The sequence below is a fragment of the Pteronotus mesoamericanus genome, unplaced genomic scaffold (assembly GCF_021234165.1).
Source record: "Pteronotus mesoamericanus isolate MK-2021 breed Mesoamerican mustached bat unplaced genomic scaffold, CSHL_Meso_final scaffold_99, whole genome shotgun sequence".
Classification (NCBI taxonomy): domain Eukaryota; kingdom Metazoa; phylum Chordata; class Mammalia; order Chiroptera; family Mormoopidae; genus Pteronotus; species Pteronotus mesoamericanus.
Genome location: NW_026555330.1, coordinates 14,876,144 through 14,891,485, shown reverse-complemented (window position 1 = coordinate 14,891,485; position 15,342 = coordinate 14,876,144). Strand labels below are relative to the sequence as shown.

Below are 15,342 nucleotides of genomic sequence, written 5' to 3'. Positions count from 1 at the left end.
ATAGGGGGAACAGGGCCGCAAGCACGGGCTCGCTGGCAAATGGCTCGGCCCCGTCTCCCCACAGGTCCCTGCCTTTTCCACAGGGCACGTTGTGAAGGGCAAGTACACAAACCTGTCACCTGCTTCTGGAGAGGTGCTGACACATGACGGACCCAGTGACCCTCCCCTAGTCCCCAGTCCCGAGGAGACCAGGTTGTGCCGACAGCGCCGGGCCGGCCGCGGTCCTGGCCTGGCGTCGGCAGGGCGGGGACACCTGTGTGGGGCACAGCCAGGGTGGGGGCCACCCCCGGGCTCCGGCCTCAGCAGCGTGTGAACTGGCACCCCTGGTCCCGTGTTCGTCCGGGGAGAGCCTCCCTGAGATGGGGCAGAGGCAGGACAAGGTGACGTGTCTCTGCGGTGTCTCATGGGACGCAGTCCAGCCGAGGAGGGTGCTTACACGAGGGCCCAGGAGGAGCCAGAGCGCAGGTGAGCGGGCCGGCGGCTGCGCAGAAAGTGCACCGGTTCCTGACAGCCGGGCCCATTTGCGGGGTCGTTAATTATGAGCACACTTACTATCGGCGGACTGGGAATTCCGTGGCCATTTCCACAGACGAGCCGATGAGTCTGAGTGCAGACAGGGGAGGGCGTGGGTCTCGGGGAAGGCCCATCCCCTTGGAGGCAGCCTCCTTCCCGCCTCGCGGTGTCCCGCAGTTGCACCTCACCCTTCGCTAGGTGACAGCCCTCTGTCCCCACGTACTCGTCGCTCCCAGCGGCTGACTAAGCCAGCCAGCAGGCACCAGGTGAGGAAGGTTACAATTAATAGTGGGAAGCAGGTGTCGCACGGGAGTTACAGGGTTTCCCATTTAGCCACACTAACTCCATGTTCACAGATGGTGTAAATTGTACCCATCAACCTACATGACAAAACTGACAGGACAGCCCGATGTACTACCCCAACAGGTGGAATAAATTTTCATTCTACTAAGTATTAACTAGTTCTAAGCGCTGATTCTGAATGAAAGTAACTGCTAAAGTTTTAACTTCTCATTAACACAAATCTGTACTTGCACCGCTCAAAATTACCTTTAAGATAGCGGAACACATGTAACATGTATTTGTAGTTTCTGTCTAGGCAACAACATAAGGCCAGTCGACAGGCACGCGGGCGGGGCACGGCCGTGAGCTGTGGGGCGCAGGTGCGCGCACCCGGCCCGCCCGCCCGCCCGCCTCCACGGTCATTACTCGGGTGAATCCTGGGCTTCAAGTGGGGGTTTAATGTGCAATTCCCAGAAGAGCTATGCACAACGCTCGGAACAACTCACCGAAATAAGCAGCTTTCAGGGCTGTTGGGTGGCAGTTCCCACAGCCTGCAAGGAGGAACAGGGCCATGGTAGCGGCGTCTGAGACACGCCGCCCCGTCTGGGAGGCCTCCGGCGCCGGGCTCCGGGGCGGGCCCTGCCCGTGCGCGCGGCAACCGGGTGGGACTGCCGGCCGCCTCACCTAACCGAGCACTCAGTTTTCCGTCACCCACTTTCAGAGAACAGGTTGTGCTCTGTGTTTTAATTCAAAATGTAAAACCGCTGACCCCTGTGCATTTGGGGGACAGGCTGTCATTGGAACCTTAGATGAAGCGGTGCCCCTCTTGCCATATCTGTGCATCCGTGTCAGACTTGTGAGGTAGGTGCATAATTCTCCCTTTTATTGACAAGACACGACTCTATTTTACCCAAAGCCACAAACCAACACCAGAAGAGACCAAACCCAATTCTGCTCTGGACGACCGACTCTGTCATGGTGAAGCAGCAGTCGTTACTTGCCTTCCAGTAGTAAAAGACCGGAATCCGCAGCAGAGCGCCCCGTGAAACCCACCACCCCCAGGTCTGTGGTGCCAGAGTGGTGTCCACCACGCCCAGGGCACGCTCCGGCCCCACGGGAGCTGCGTGGGGCCCCCAGCCTCCCTCTTGGGGCTGCTCCCGGCCTTAGCAGGGCGCAGAGAACATCCCTGGTCTTCTCTCGGGTCAGCAGGCCCCGCACTCCCTCTGCCACCGCCTCACAGGGTCGGCGCCCCCCCGTAAGCCTTCACCAGGACCCCCACTGCGGCCAGGCGGGGGCTGCGCTGAGGCTGGCCGGGCTCAGCCACTTGTTCTGACCCCAGAGCTCTGGTTGTGGGAACAAAAGGGACCACAGACCCAGCGTGTCTTGCTCCCCTGCCTTAGGAAGCCCACCTGCCAGCCTGAGGGGGGACACAGGGATGCGGCCACACAGTTTCACTTGGGGTCGGGGGGAGGGTGCTGGCTCCTCCCCCTGGAGGTTGGGGACGACCAAAGCAGCTACGAACCAGTGACAGAATGGGAATTCTCTCCTTCAACTCCACATACTTTAACCAGTCAGACTCCATGTAAAGCTGATGCTGTACTATCATTCCCTTCTTTTTCTTCACCTTACATACGGCTGGAGCAGGTATGAGAATGAGGCTGTGGGTTGGAAGCACAAGCTTCCAGAGTCTGTTTTAAGGCTGACCTGTGTTTCGCTAGCAGTCCAGTCCCCTGAGAGCAAGGAAATTCGCGACGACAGGGCGCCGGTCTGGGCACTGCGGCCACGTGGTCTCGTGACTGGGTCTGTCCAGTGTCCCGGCTGCGCTGAGCCTGAAGCTGGACTTTTCTCAGTACATACAAAATCCATACAACAGTCGTCACATTAACTCCTCCGTGTCTCACAAGGCTGTAAAAAGAGCTCTTTAAGTTGGTAGAAAATAGAATCTTGGCCTTTTACACAACAAGTACTTTGGTTTACTCAGAATTCTGAAAAAGCGATCACGTTCAATCGTCACTGCCGTGTTTCATCATCAGACAACGTAACTTAAATACCGGGTTTTTCCGCGCTTCTGGTTCTACAGAGGGACCAGGACTCCCCTGCGACGCACACACGAGACTGGTTCTCACCGGGCCGTGAGGACGCTCCTGCCGGGCCCCAGCCCGTCTGGCCTCCCGCCCGTCCTCCTATCGGCCTGCAGGGTCTTCCTGGGGAGAGAGGCCACCTGCAGGGAGCCGAGGACAGCGTGTTAGTCCGTGTCTGGGAGGGGAGGCTCCAGTCGGGGGCCCGTCCAGGGGCCTGGCAGCCCCCAGCCCAGCGGTGCCACCTGTGAGTGGGCACCATGTGTCCACACTTGCGTTCTGGTCAGGGATCGCTAGCATCTGTCTAGAGGCATCACATGCTCCACACAGAGGAAGCATCTCTAACTTGTCCCATGGGCCGGGCGCTCCCAAGAGCTCTACACACATCGTCGTCTTTAACTCTCCCACTGTGGACACCATGGGGCGGGGAGTGCGGCAGCGGTGACCCAGCTGACAGGCGGGACCCCAGGGAGGCTGCGAGAGGTTAGGTCGCCGTCAGGGCCACAGAGTCGGCGTGACCAGAGCCCAGGCTGCAACTGCCCTGCCTACTGTTGGGCCCTGTGCCCTTCTTACCGCAGGAGGCAGAGGTGCTTCCAGCTGCCGCCCGAGGAACGACAGCAGCCGCCTCCAGATCAGGCCGCTGCCCATGAACATGACGCCCGTGATCAGCCAGAACACGCGGTGGTCCTGCGAGAGAGCACAGCCCGGGTCAGCCCTGCAGGCAAGCTGCTTGTCCACAGGGTGTCCCGGGCTATCGCTGCCCCGGGTCTTAAAAAGAAGCCCAAACGATCAGAGAGGATTTCCCAAAAGCCCTTTTCTTTCTTTTGGAGAACAGGCATCAGGTATAAAGTGGATTTACTTGTACAGTGAGTCATGTACACAAACGTGGCTGGTAACCAAGACGATGTGGGAGGAGGGCAGGGGTCGCAGGCTGGGGACTCTGCAGAGGCCTCGGGGCGCCGTCTGGGACACCTGGGGTCGGCCTGCACTGCACAGGAGAACATGGCTCCTTCTGAACTTTCCAATCGTCTAGGTCTGGGCTCAAAAGCCTCCGACAGGTTCCCGTCCACAGAACCCATGGAGGGCTCCTGAGAGGAAGCCTCACCGCACTCTGTCCCTCCGAACGCTTGGACCCGCAGGTCCTCGACAGCCAGCTCACTCTTGCTGCCATCGTACACGGGGTCCCCTCTGCTTACAACACCCTGCCCCGGGCTCCCTGCTCTCTTTCCATCCAGGTCTCTTCTCTGCTGTCCCCTATTCAGAATGGCCTTCAAAACCTTTAAAAAAAAACCCTAGATTATTGAAGTAAGAGAATCTCACCTCTTCAAGAGAGGATTCCAAATTCATCCCAAAAGCAACGCCGATCAGCCCGAAGAGCGAGAGGGAGAAGGTCCCCATGGTCAGCTGCAGGTTCAGCCTCATCATGACGTTGCGGTGGCTGCAGGAACAGCAGCAAGATCAGACGGGCCCACAACACACAGCAGGGGCACAAGGAGCACTGAAGACGCCAGGCCTGGGACCAGACCTCAGAGGACACAGGGCCACGCAGCGGTGGGGGGAAGGGGTGGACTTCCCCACAAGCTGAGCCGCGCCCCATGCGCGCCCCAGGAAGAAAGCGGCCTGCCCCGGACCCACCTGTCCAGGTTGAGGAAGATGACGCTCTGGGAGTCGTCGATCAGCGCCCGCAGCTCACGGGCCGCGTTGGACAGGTCCTCTGCCAGCCGGTAGCAGTTCTCCAGCAGCAGCTCCATCTCCTCCGCGTGGTCGATGCCGGTGCTGCTCTGCTCACTCCAATCACAAGAGCTCACGTCACCCGCACGCCCCGCGTGTGCGCCACACACTCAGGACCCAACCCCCCGAGTCAGCAGATGGTACTCGGCCACCAGCGAGCACACGCGCCTCTGGTCGACTGTGGCTGGGGCCAGCCTGTGGGTGGCAGCATCCCCGATCCTGGGCACGTCCCGGGCACAGGCTCTCACCCTGCACAGGCTGGCGGTCCCACTGCACTACCAGTGACAGGAAAGTGCGACATGTGAATGTGGATACACTGGTACAAAGTAGCACCCATCGGAAAACAAAACCAAAGACTCAAAGTGCATGCACACAGCATTTCCTCCCAGGCGGATGCAGGCCCTCCCCACTGACCAAGGCTGCTGACGCACAGCCCTCGGCCCCGCCCTGCAGCCGGCTCAGGGACGCTGCCGCCCAGCAGACGCTCAGCAAGCCAACGAGAGGGGCAGGTGTGCTCCAGTTTCTGCTACCAGACCTTGCTGGTAAAAGAGCCCCTTTTATCAATCGGAATATAGATACTGTCTACAAGTCTGGACAGGCTGCGTAAACTATGCACATCACTAAAGTGTACTCGTTTCTGACACTGGGCCACAGAAAACAAAAATGAAACACTTGGTGTGCTCGGAAAGCAAAGACAGGGCCGGGTTGGGCCTGGAAGAGGAACTGACTTCCAAGTTCACACGAGACGGAAGTGCCCCGCCGTCTGTGAGAAGGACCCCCAAGAGCGGCGGCAGAGCGAGGCGCACACTCACAAGACGTCGGGGTCGCTCCACTTGGTGAGGCAGAGCTCCTCCAGCAGCTCCTCCTCGTCCAGGATCTCCAGGATGGACTCTTTGAACATCTTCACGTCTGTTTCCAGCTCAGACAGGCTGGGGGAGAGGGTGCGCAGAAAAGGTCAACGCCGTGCACTTGCAGACACACCTCACCGTGCGGACAGCGCCCTCTGGGCATCTAACTAAGCAGACCCACTTACACACTCGCGATGAACGACTGTGTGCAGAATAACGTGCAGACTAAGAGCTAAGCCCCAGCCACAGCCGCCGCACAGAGCGGACCCAGCTTTCCTGCAGCGCCCGCCGCAGCCGCGCTCCCACTGACAGCGCTGACGGCAGTTCACTGCCATTAGCAAGGGCAGCTGGTATTTTAAAAACAGATGATAGTCACACTGACCTGTATTTGAGTTTATGCTGAACACTTCACTGTGAAAACTACTGACAGAAGCTTAAGGTGGCTGTTTACCTTTTGCCATTTTGCAGTAAGATGTGCAATTTGCTTCTGTCCACAGAGGAGTGTTTGGGATCCACTAACGCTTCCAAGGTGTCAAGGATCCGGGGCTCCAACACGCTCAGTTTCCCCTGAAGCGTGCCGATCTGTAGAACAACACGGCCCTTCAGTGCCACTGCAGCACAGCAAACCAGAGCAGGTGCAAGACGCCACGCAAACAAGCTTACCCGATACTGCAGGAGTGCCTCTATGGCCCTGAACTCAAAAGGTAAAGGGTACGTGACAAGCTGACCTTCTCCGGCCAACTGAGAAGGGAGTTCCCGGAACAGCCACTGCTCCAGGTTTAAGTTACGATAATCTAGTATCAGAAGACACTCTGGAGTTATCACAGCTTTCAAATACTGTGGAAAAAAAGAGAAGATACATGTATGTGTACACACACATACACATGCATGTCTGCAAGTTATCAAGCTGTAGGATGAAGTTATACTCATAAAACAGGCTTTAATACTCCCTTAGTTTGGATTAAGCCTCAACTGTTCATTTGTTTTTCACAATTTTTTTTAAAGGAAGGAAGTCTAAAATATATGTACATCTTGATACCTTGAACTCACTCTCAACAGAAGTAGAATTAAATAATACCTCAGGGCAATCATGAGAAAAATACGGAATAAAGGGAACAAGGTAAGGTCTGAAAAGTCACATATTCAGTACACTTTAAAATTTAATCATGATTAGTTTGGCTGAAACGGTAACGTTTCTTTTTTAAAATTCCACCAACACATACTAAGCTAATTTGAAATTATGCAGCTACAACATCGGATTAAGCTCTAATTTAGAACCTGATGGACCTCCGGTCAAGATGGCAGCATAGATACACAACGTGCTTGCCTCCTCCTAAGACCATGTCAGAATTACAACTAAATTACGGAACCACCACCCAGAGAACTGCCTCAGGACTAGCTGAACGCAAGTCCTAGCACTAAGGCTAGAAAAGAGCCACGATGAGACTGGTAGCAGGGGCAGAGACATGGAATGGGCAGGCGCCACACCCACATGCGGCGGCTAACAATTGGGAGGGAGCCCTGGCCAGGTGGCTCAGTTGGCTGGAGTGTGGTCCCGTACACCAAGAGGCTGCAGGTTCCATCCCTGGTCAGGGCACATACGGGAAGCTACCAATCGATGTTTCTCTCTCCCCCCCCACCCCCCTGCTTCTAAAAATCAATAAACATCCTCAGATGAGGATTACAAAAAAAAAGCACGGGACCCAAATACACATTTCTCCAAAGAGGACATACAAATGGCCAGTAAATGCATAAAAAGATGTTCAATGTTACTAATCGTCCGAGAAACACAAATCAAAACCACAACAAGATGTCACTTCACACGTGTCGGAACAGTCAATAAACGCACCAACAAGTGTTGGCGAGGATGTGGAAAAAGGAACCCTAGTGCACTGTTGGTGGGAATGCAGACTGGTGCAGCCGCTGTGGAAGGCAGTGTGGGGTTTTCTCAAAAAATTAAAAATGGAACTGCCTTTGGACCCAGTAATTCCACTTCTGGGAGTATATCTGAAGAAAATAAACATGCTAATCTGAAAAGATATATGCACCCTCCTATTCAGGGCAGCGTTATTTACAATAGCCAAGCAATGGAAGCAGCTTAAGTGCCCATCAACTGATGAATGGATAAGGAAGATGTGGTGCATGTGTACAATATTATATTACTCGGCCATAGAAAGGAATGAAATCTTGCCATTTGCGGCGACAAGGATGGACTAGAGGGTGTTATGGCAAGTGGAATAAGTCAGAGAGATACAAGTAGCATATGGCTTCTCTTACATGTGGAATCTAGAAAAACAAAACAATGTAGAAACTCAGATACAGAGAACAAACTGACGGGGAGCGGATGTGAAAGGAGAGGATGAAGTACGAACTGCCCGCCCCGCAAACAGCCCCGGGGATGCACCGGCCAGCGCTGTGAGGACTGCGCGCAGCGTCCGATGGGCGTGCGGCTTCGGGGTGGCCATCCCGCGAGGGGTGTAAATGACCCCTGTGTTGCAGGCCTGAAACCCATGAAACACTGTATGGCAATTGTCATTTTAAAATTTTGAAAAGTAAGTTACATGGAAAAAAAAGAACACTACGAAATTAGAAATTTATTCTAAAGAGAAACCTGGCATCTTTCACGTGAGAAAAGGAACCCTGAAGGGTAGCCTGTGGCCACTATATCAGTGATATAAAAATAAGAGGGTTTTAGTTTTCACATTTTTTCCAAGTGTATTATGAAAATTTTTATACAGAAAAATTATATAGTGAACTGCACACATGCCATTTATGCAATTAAAATTCTGCTTAATTTGCTTGACCACCTATTTTTCTATCCATCCACCAACGAGACACTTTGTCCTGGTGCTACTGGTAGCAGAAGCGACTTTTCTCCTAGAGAGGATCGCTTGGGAGAAGACTGCTTCCGTTTTTCACTTGATTTTTATTAGTTCTAGGTAAGTGGACAAAAGCCTGCCACCAGCGGCTCTCCGGGTAACGCAGGCCTCGCGGGCCCTGCAGGGCCAGGGCGGCGGCGACGCGGCGCCTCCTCTGGTTCAGAGCCGCGGCCCGCGGGACCCCAGGGCGCGCCAGGTGACGCCGGGCGCCGAGAAGGCGGGGTGGGGCGGGGCGCGGCGTGTCTTGGGGCGCCTCCACCAACGTAAAAATTTACCCCAGGACACCTCCCCGGGCTGTCCGGAGAACCAGACCGCTTTTGGCGGCTGGTCACACCACGGCCACGGCTGACCGGACACTGGAAGTGTCTACCGTCGATGGAGCGCCAGCGCCCCCTGCCGGCGGGGCCGCCGCGCCGCGCCGCGCCCGCCGCTCACCTCCATCCTGAGGATGATCCTGTTGTTCCTGGTGGTGATGCTCATCAGGTGCTGGAACCGCAGGTCCCGGGCTTGGAGGCCCAGCTCTTGGTACAGGTCGGTTTTCTTTCTTTCTGCAACAGAGGCGTTTCCCACGCGAGAGCGGCTCAGCCGGTCCCCGAAGCGCGGAGCGGTCTACGCCGGGCCCGCCCCCCACGGGGGCTGCGGGCCGCTCGGAGCCGAGGCGGACGCCAGCACCGCGCTCTGCCCCCGTCAGAAGCGCCAGAAGCTCCAGGCCGAACCTCGGCCGGCCCTACCGGCCCCTCTCCCCCTCCGAGCCCCGTGCGACGGACGGACGCCCGGGCCACGGGGCGGACCAGGCTGCTGGTCGCTCTCCAGCTCTGGAGGCGGCCCATCTCTTTTCGACAAGAATTGTGCAGAGCGACTTTTTTCTTTCTTTCCTCGCTACGTTCCCATCTCCCACATTTTAAATCCGCGAAGAGATAAGTTCCATTCCCTTCCTTCCCGCACGGACACTACAGGGGAAGCCCGCCCCCACGCGCACTCTCCGCCGGGAAGAAGCCTGGCGGCACCCTCAGGGAGCGCGGCCCCTCACGGGGACGGCGCGGGGGGCGTGGCCGGGGAGGCGTGGCCGGGGAGGCGTGGCCAGCCCCAGCACCGCCCCTGCGTCCGCCCCGCTGGGCAACCGGGCTCTCCAAGTCACAGCGCTACCATTTCTTCATTTCCCTCAGATTGGCGCACTCGTTGATTTCAGAAGGTGACTTAGAAGAAGCTCAACGACACTCACCGAAAGAAGTAACCTTTCCGTCTTTGTCGAATTTCGTCTGAGGAGAGATAATAAAAACAAAATATTATTTCTCCCAAACTGGCGCGCCATTTAGGGTGCCACACCACACGGCACTACAGTGGCTACGAAAGCGGGAAAGCAGGCTCAAGCCTGCCGCCCCCGGCCCCGCTGAGGTCCGCTAGGCGCAAGGGCCCGAAAATCCCCTTTGTTTGCCGCGCAACTCTGACGGGGGTGAACGTCCTGCGGTGGTTCTGGGAAACCTGGCGAAGCTGTTACACCGCGGGGAGCCGCGGCCCCGCGCCCAGGTGGCTCCCAGGGGCGGGGGCTCCACGCGAGGCGGACCCCGCTCCGGCCCTCGCGCCTGAAGCAGCTCCCAGCCGCTGCCCGGCTCCCGAGGACGAGGACACCCCGCCGCTGCCCTCGTGCGCCCCCATCCTCCGTCCCTCCGACCGAGCGGGGCCGGCTGTGCTCGCCTGTGACTCAAGCGTCTGGGGGGCCCGGAGGTCTCCGGTGGGCACGGTCAAATCGATTAACATTTACGGAAAAGGCCTCTTCTGACAGTCTGGGGAGAGGCCATGACGCAGAAAGTGCACGTCTGGCGGAGGAAACGGTTTTCTGCAGCACCTGCCCCCACGGAACGACTCACAAATCCCGCCACAAATCCCGCCGTGCGGGGCGGCCCCGGTCGCTGTTCCGCACGCACTTTCGCAAAGACACTGCGGCGGTGGGTGCAGTACGAGGCGGGGGGGGGCGCTGCCGCGGCGCCACGCACGCCGTGTCCCCACCACGACCAAAGCCCCCAGCGCACCCTCATCTCGGCTCCCGAGGCCGTTGTGCGCGCGCGGCGAGCCCTGCGACGCACCCCTGGCACAGGGGGCTCTGCATCCGAGGAGGCCCCCTGTTCTGTGTGACACAGACCGGCTGCGCTCCTGGACTTTACCTCCCAAAACACACATCTGCCGCAGAAAGCCTGAGAATAAAGGTGGGTGAAATAAAACCAGCCACCCGAAATGGCAGGCTTTAGAGAACGCCATGCTAAGCATTTTATTCCTGACCGCCCGTCCAGACTGTCGCTGTTAAACATATTCGCGTTAGACTCTCCTCCAAAGTCTCTGCTCCACTTGCAACTTAATATACTGATTATTTTGGCATCTCCATACTTAGCTGTCATTTTAATGGGATTTTTCGGAAGATCACACAATGATTTCTTAAGATGTTTACCTCGTAATGTAACTCACATTAAAAGTGAGCAGGTTAACTCACTTTCTAAAGTCTCATTACTTTAAGTGGCATCAACTGATTTTCTTAATTGCTCTTGGTGGACAATGATTTCACCTGCAAAGAACCTGCTTTCAATATTTAGCATCTGATTTTTATATTCTTGTGCAGCTGAACTGGCCAATCCTCTGGAACACTGAATAACAGTGATAACTTTAACACGTCATTCCGGGGGTTATTTTGTTGTACAAATATACAGTTTACAGAGGAAAAGGTACGTTAATATGCCTAACTACCAATAACGATAATGCCTAAAATCTAGTGAATGCTTACCCTGCGTGGAGCGCTAGTCTAAGGTTTTCACACGAGTGACTTAATGTAAACCTTACAACACTGGTAAAGTAGATACCATTCTCCCTAGTTTACAGGTGAGAAAACTAAGACACAATGATGTTATCATAACTTGTCCAAGGCCATCCAGTTAGTAGTAAGAGACTGGGCTGAGATTCAACTTTAGGAACTCTGGCTCAGAGCAAACACACATTTTTTAAATTAAATTTCCTACCAAAAAAAAAAAAAACGCACGAATATTATAACCAATTCCCATGTAACTGTCACCTAGTCATTCTTTGTTAACACTTTGCCCCAATGGCCTTATTTCTCTCCAAATGTGGTTGATACACATCCCTCTTGTTATGTAATTCATTTTTCCTGGACCATTTCAGGGAGAGTGGCAGAGGTCATGCCCTTCAAAGCACACACTCTTTACTATGCTGTGCTGCCTTCAAAGTGCATCTGCGTATGTCACGTGGCATAGCACAGGGCAAGCCCCTCCACGGCTAACAGGCTTCAAGGACTCAATGGATTCACGGGAAATCCTGAGTACAGACAGGTCTTATTTTATTGCGCTTAGCTTGATTTCACCTCGCATATCGCATTTTTTACAGACTGAAGACCCTCCACCAGCAAAAAGGTTATGATTTGCTGTATTGCCCCACTAGTGTTATTGCAGTGGTCTGGAGTGGAACCTGCAACATCTCCAAGGTATGGCTATTTTCAATTGGGAAGCACTGCACTGTGATTCAAATGACCCCTTTTAGTACTAAAGAAGGGCTCCGAGTCATTGGCGAAGTTCCACTGACTGAGCAAAACACAAAGACACCAAGACTCGTAAGTATAATGACTCATTACAAAGCAAAAAATAAGTAAATCTTGGCCAACCAGCCCAACCCACACGTGAACCACATGTACTCACCACAGTAAACACGGGGGCTACACTGGCTAACGTGGCCTGAGAGGCATCAGACGTCCTTAACCGGTGCATTTCACCTGAGGAATGAATTAGAGAATTCCCTGTAATCATACCACTGGTTTTCACATGTAGCTTAGCTACAACCCTCATAGTATGTGGTCTTCAGGCTATTTTGGGGTGTTTTTAAAATTTTTTTCCTAGAGGGAAAAAGAAACATTTGTGCATTTTAATATCTGTGGATGACTATTTTTTAACATGGCTTAGGTGAGGCAGTAGAATAATTATGGATCCCAACCACCATTTTCCTTTATAATTATCTCAATAGCTGGATAAACAAATGTACAACACAGTGTTCTGAGATGAAAAGAAAATGTCGATTTTTTTTGCGTAATTTAAAAAGGATCTTTGTGCAAATTATGTTGGTAGATACATTTTAGAAAACAGATCCCAAATACTCCCTTTCAGCATTCCAGTATCAGGATTATTTGCTTGACCTGTAAATTATGCAACCTACAGACTTTACTTCTTTGTATTATTTTCTACAGAAACACTTTATTATTATTACTTATAGCCAACTGAACTGGAATGCAGACCTCAATGAAATGGAATGAAGACAAAGCTTTATTTGAAAATTTAAAACGTGACTACACTGAGTTGAGGTGAGTGCTGAAATACTGTCAAGTAAATTTAGTATCTAAGAAAAAAACGCTGTTCAAAATAATAAACAAGGGGAGTGGGCAGTGGTGTAAAAATACTACCAATTATTTTATGCTTCCGCAGTAACCCTGCTGATTCCACAGAATGAGCAGACACATTCTCAGTTCTGATCTTGCTCCTTCCCGTTACACACTTTCAATGACTTGTGGAACTGGCTGGCAGCTGAGGCAGGTTACCCTTTTGCAAACTACAAACTGGGCGCTAAGGGTCAGCTGAGTCGAGGCAGAGCGTAAATCAGCAATTGCCGACCAGTCACAGGGTGCACCAAGCGTTACCAGAATGAGATTCTGGATCTCAATGCCCTAAAACATTAGAAGGGCTGCACCAGGTGTGGACCCGACTCAGGCTCTACAGAGAGCTGCGTTGGGGGCAAAACTGAGGACACATCCGACGACAGTGCGGCAGTGAGACGCCGACACTTTAATGCCGCTGGTTTCTCGGCAATATCAGCACCATCTCTCATCGGGGGAAACGTTAATGGTGACAAAACCCTAAGTCCGCCTCCTCCTCCCGGCCTCACCGGACCCCTCTGGCTGCACTTGAAAACTACGCCGGATCTTTCTCCGAGCAGCTCTTACCACGAAGTCTCCCTTTCAAGTGCGTGCCCACCCGTTACCTGGACAAATGTCACCGCGCCCGCGAGGAAGAGGTAGCAGGCAGGCAAGAGAAACTAAGGCAAATAATTCGGCGAAATGAGCCTAATCTTAATGACTAAGGGTGAAACTGGGGTTTAAAACTAAAGCTGCGCAGAGCACTCGGGAGGAGAGCTCTGCACCGGAGACGGCGAGGACAGGCCGGTTGTTGGGCCGGGGACGGACCGGAGGCCGAGGGCACGCGGCGGGCAAGCGGGCAAGCAGGGGCCCGAAGTCACCGCGGGGCGGCGTCCCCGGGCTGCGGCCCGGCGGCCGTACCTGCCAGGCGGGGCCCGCGGGGTCCGCACGGCGACGCGGTCCGGCTCCCGCCAAGGAGTCCGGCGGCGCGCCCGGGGGCCAGGCCCCAGGCCAGAGCACACAGGCTGCGCCGGGGCAGCCCCACCGCGCGCGGCAGGAGCCGGGGCAGGCTCCGCAGGCATTCCATGGCGCTGCAGCGAGGCGGGGGCAGAAGCGAGAGCCCAGCCCGTCATGCCGGACACTGCCGGGTCAGCCGCCCTGCGCGACCCTGCGCGGGCGCCCGGGGTACGGTCCTGCCTACTGCGCGTGCGCCGCACTTTCCGCGCAGGCTCTGAAGGGACCTCGGGGGCGCGCTCCGATCCCGTCCCTGTGACGTGAGGAGGGATCGGCTCGGGGCGGGGCGACGCAGCGCGTTCTCTCGCTGCTGGCGCGGCTAGATTTGACCCTGGGGCCCTCCTGTAGGTTATACTAATCACCAGAGGACTTCCCCAGCTCCGTTTTACGGGCGGCATCCCTTGGTGTTAACTGACTTGTTCCTCTATCCCCTGTATGTCTTATAACTTGGAGGTCGGATTCAGGGGGACTTTCTGGCATGACTACGTCATAGGCGGCAGTGTTCTTCCCTCGGGGGAGGCGGATGTCTGTCTCTCTGTGATATTTGGAAAATTGATGCCTTGAAGTCTTCTGAAAGGAGAAATCCCCCCAAATCTTCTCAAGGCAATCAACAAGGCTCTACTTCTAGAATTGTGAACTTAATATAAACATATTTGGTGTTTCAAGGATAGGATATGTGTAGTTTTTTTAGGTTAGGTTTTTAGGGCTGGTGGACGCGGCAAGGGGCGTGACCCTGGCGGGGCGCAGTCACGTGACGGCCCAGCAGGTGGATCCGAGGTTCGGACCCGCAGCCGACATCCTGATGGGAGCTGCCTGGGTAGTTTCTTTCTCCAGCAGATTTTTAGGAAATTTCTACTTAAGAAAATGTATTTGAAATGTATGTATTTGGCTTGAGACCTGCCCGTTCTACCTGAGGTGTATTTCTTCCTTTCAACCTTAAAACGTATGTTAGTCTCAAATATTTCTTCCTCTCCATTTTTATACCTCCCCCTTTCCGTTCTCGTTCTAGCCTCGATATTAATTAGAAAAATTAAAATAACTTGCCGTATTTTGTTTCTTTAAACCTTTTCCCGCTGCCTCTAGAGAGTTGAAACTGTCCAATCACAAATTCTTCTCCAGTTACACCTGTTCTATTATTCAGAGGACCCCCCCCCCCGCGTTTTAATTCTTGTCGTCTGTCTCGTGCCTCAGTTTCCCTCATCGGCGGAGCAGGGAGAACGACCGTTTCTGCCTTGTGGATTCTTTAGTAATGCCTGCAAAGCAGTTAGAACAGAATCTGGCACAGGTGAGCGCTACTCACCTGTTAGCGGAGGATCACACCGCTCCGCACCGGTTTTCACTCCTCCGAACAGATTGGCTAAGGCTCCCTGCGTCCTGTCCCAACCGTGCAGGACCCGTGCTGGTCGCGGAGGGAGGCGGCCGGGGGGTCAGGCGGGCAGCGGGGTGCGGGGGGGCCTCTCCTTCCCAGCAGGGCCAGACTCTGCGGAGCGACCCCGGCGGGCCCGCTCTCGGAGGCCGCCGCCAGGGGGCGCTGCGTCCCTGCCCGCCGCTCTGCCCCGGGTTCTCCCGCCACGGGCGCTGCGTCGGCCCCCAGTCCC

At 54.7% G+C, this 15,342-nt stretch overlaps 1 protein-coding gene across 1 annotated transcript; it reads right to left on the bottom strand.

Moving 5' to 3' along the window:
* Positions 1-2,027: 2,027 nt before the first annotated feature.
* Positions 2,028-13,932, bottom strand: MRS2 (magnesium transporter MRS2). Its single transcript, XM_054564738.1, has 11 exons — positions 13,652-13,932; positions 12,027-12,100; positions 9,554-9,590; positions 8,767-8,879; positions 6,116-6,289; positions 5,904-6,034; positions 5,417-5,533; positions 4,509-4,661; positions 4,194-4,311; positions 3,447-3,560; positions 2,028-3,016 (listed from the first exon to the last, which is right to left on the bottom strand). The coding sequence occupies exons 1-11, from the start codon at positions 13,815-13,817 to the stop codon at positions 2,918-2,920; spliced, it is 1,296 nt and encodes a 431-aa protein (XP_054420713.1). The 5' UTR covers positions 13,818-13,932; the 3' UTR covers positions 2,028-2,917.
* Between the last annotated feature and the right edge of the window lie 1,410 nt (positions 13,933-15,342).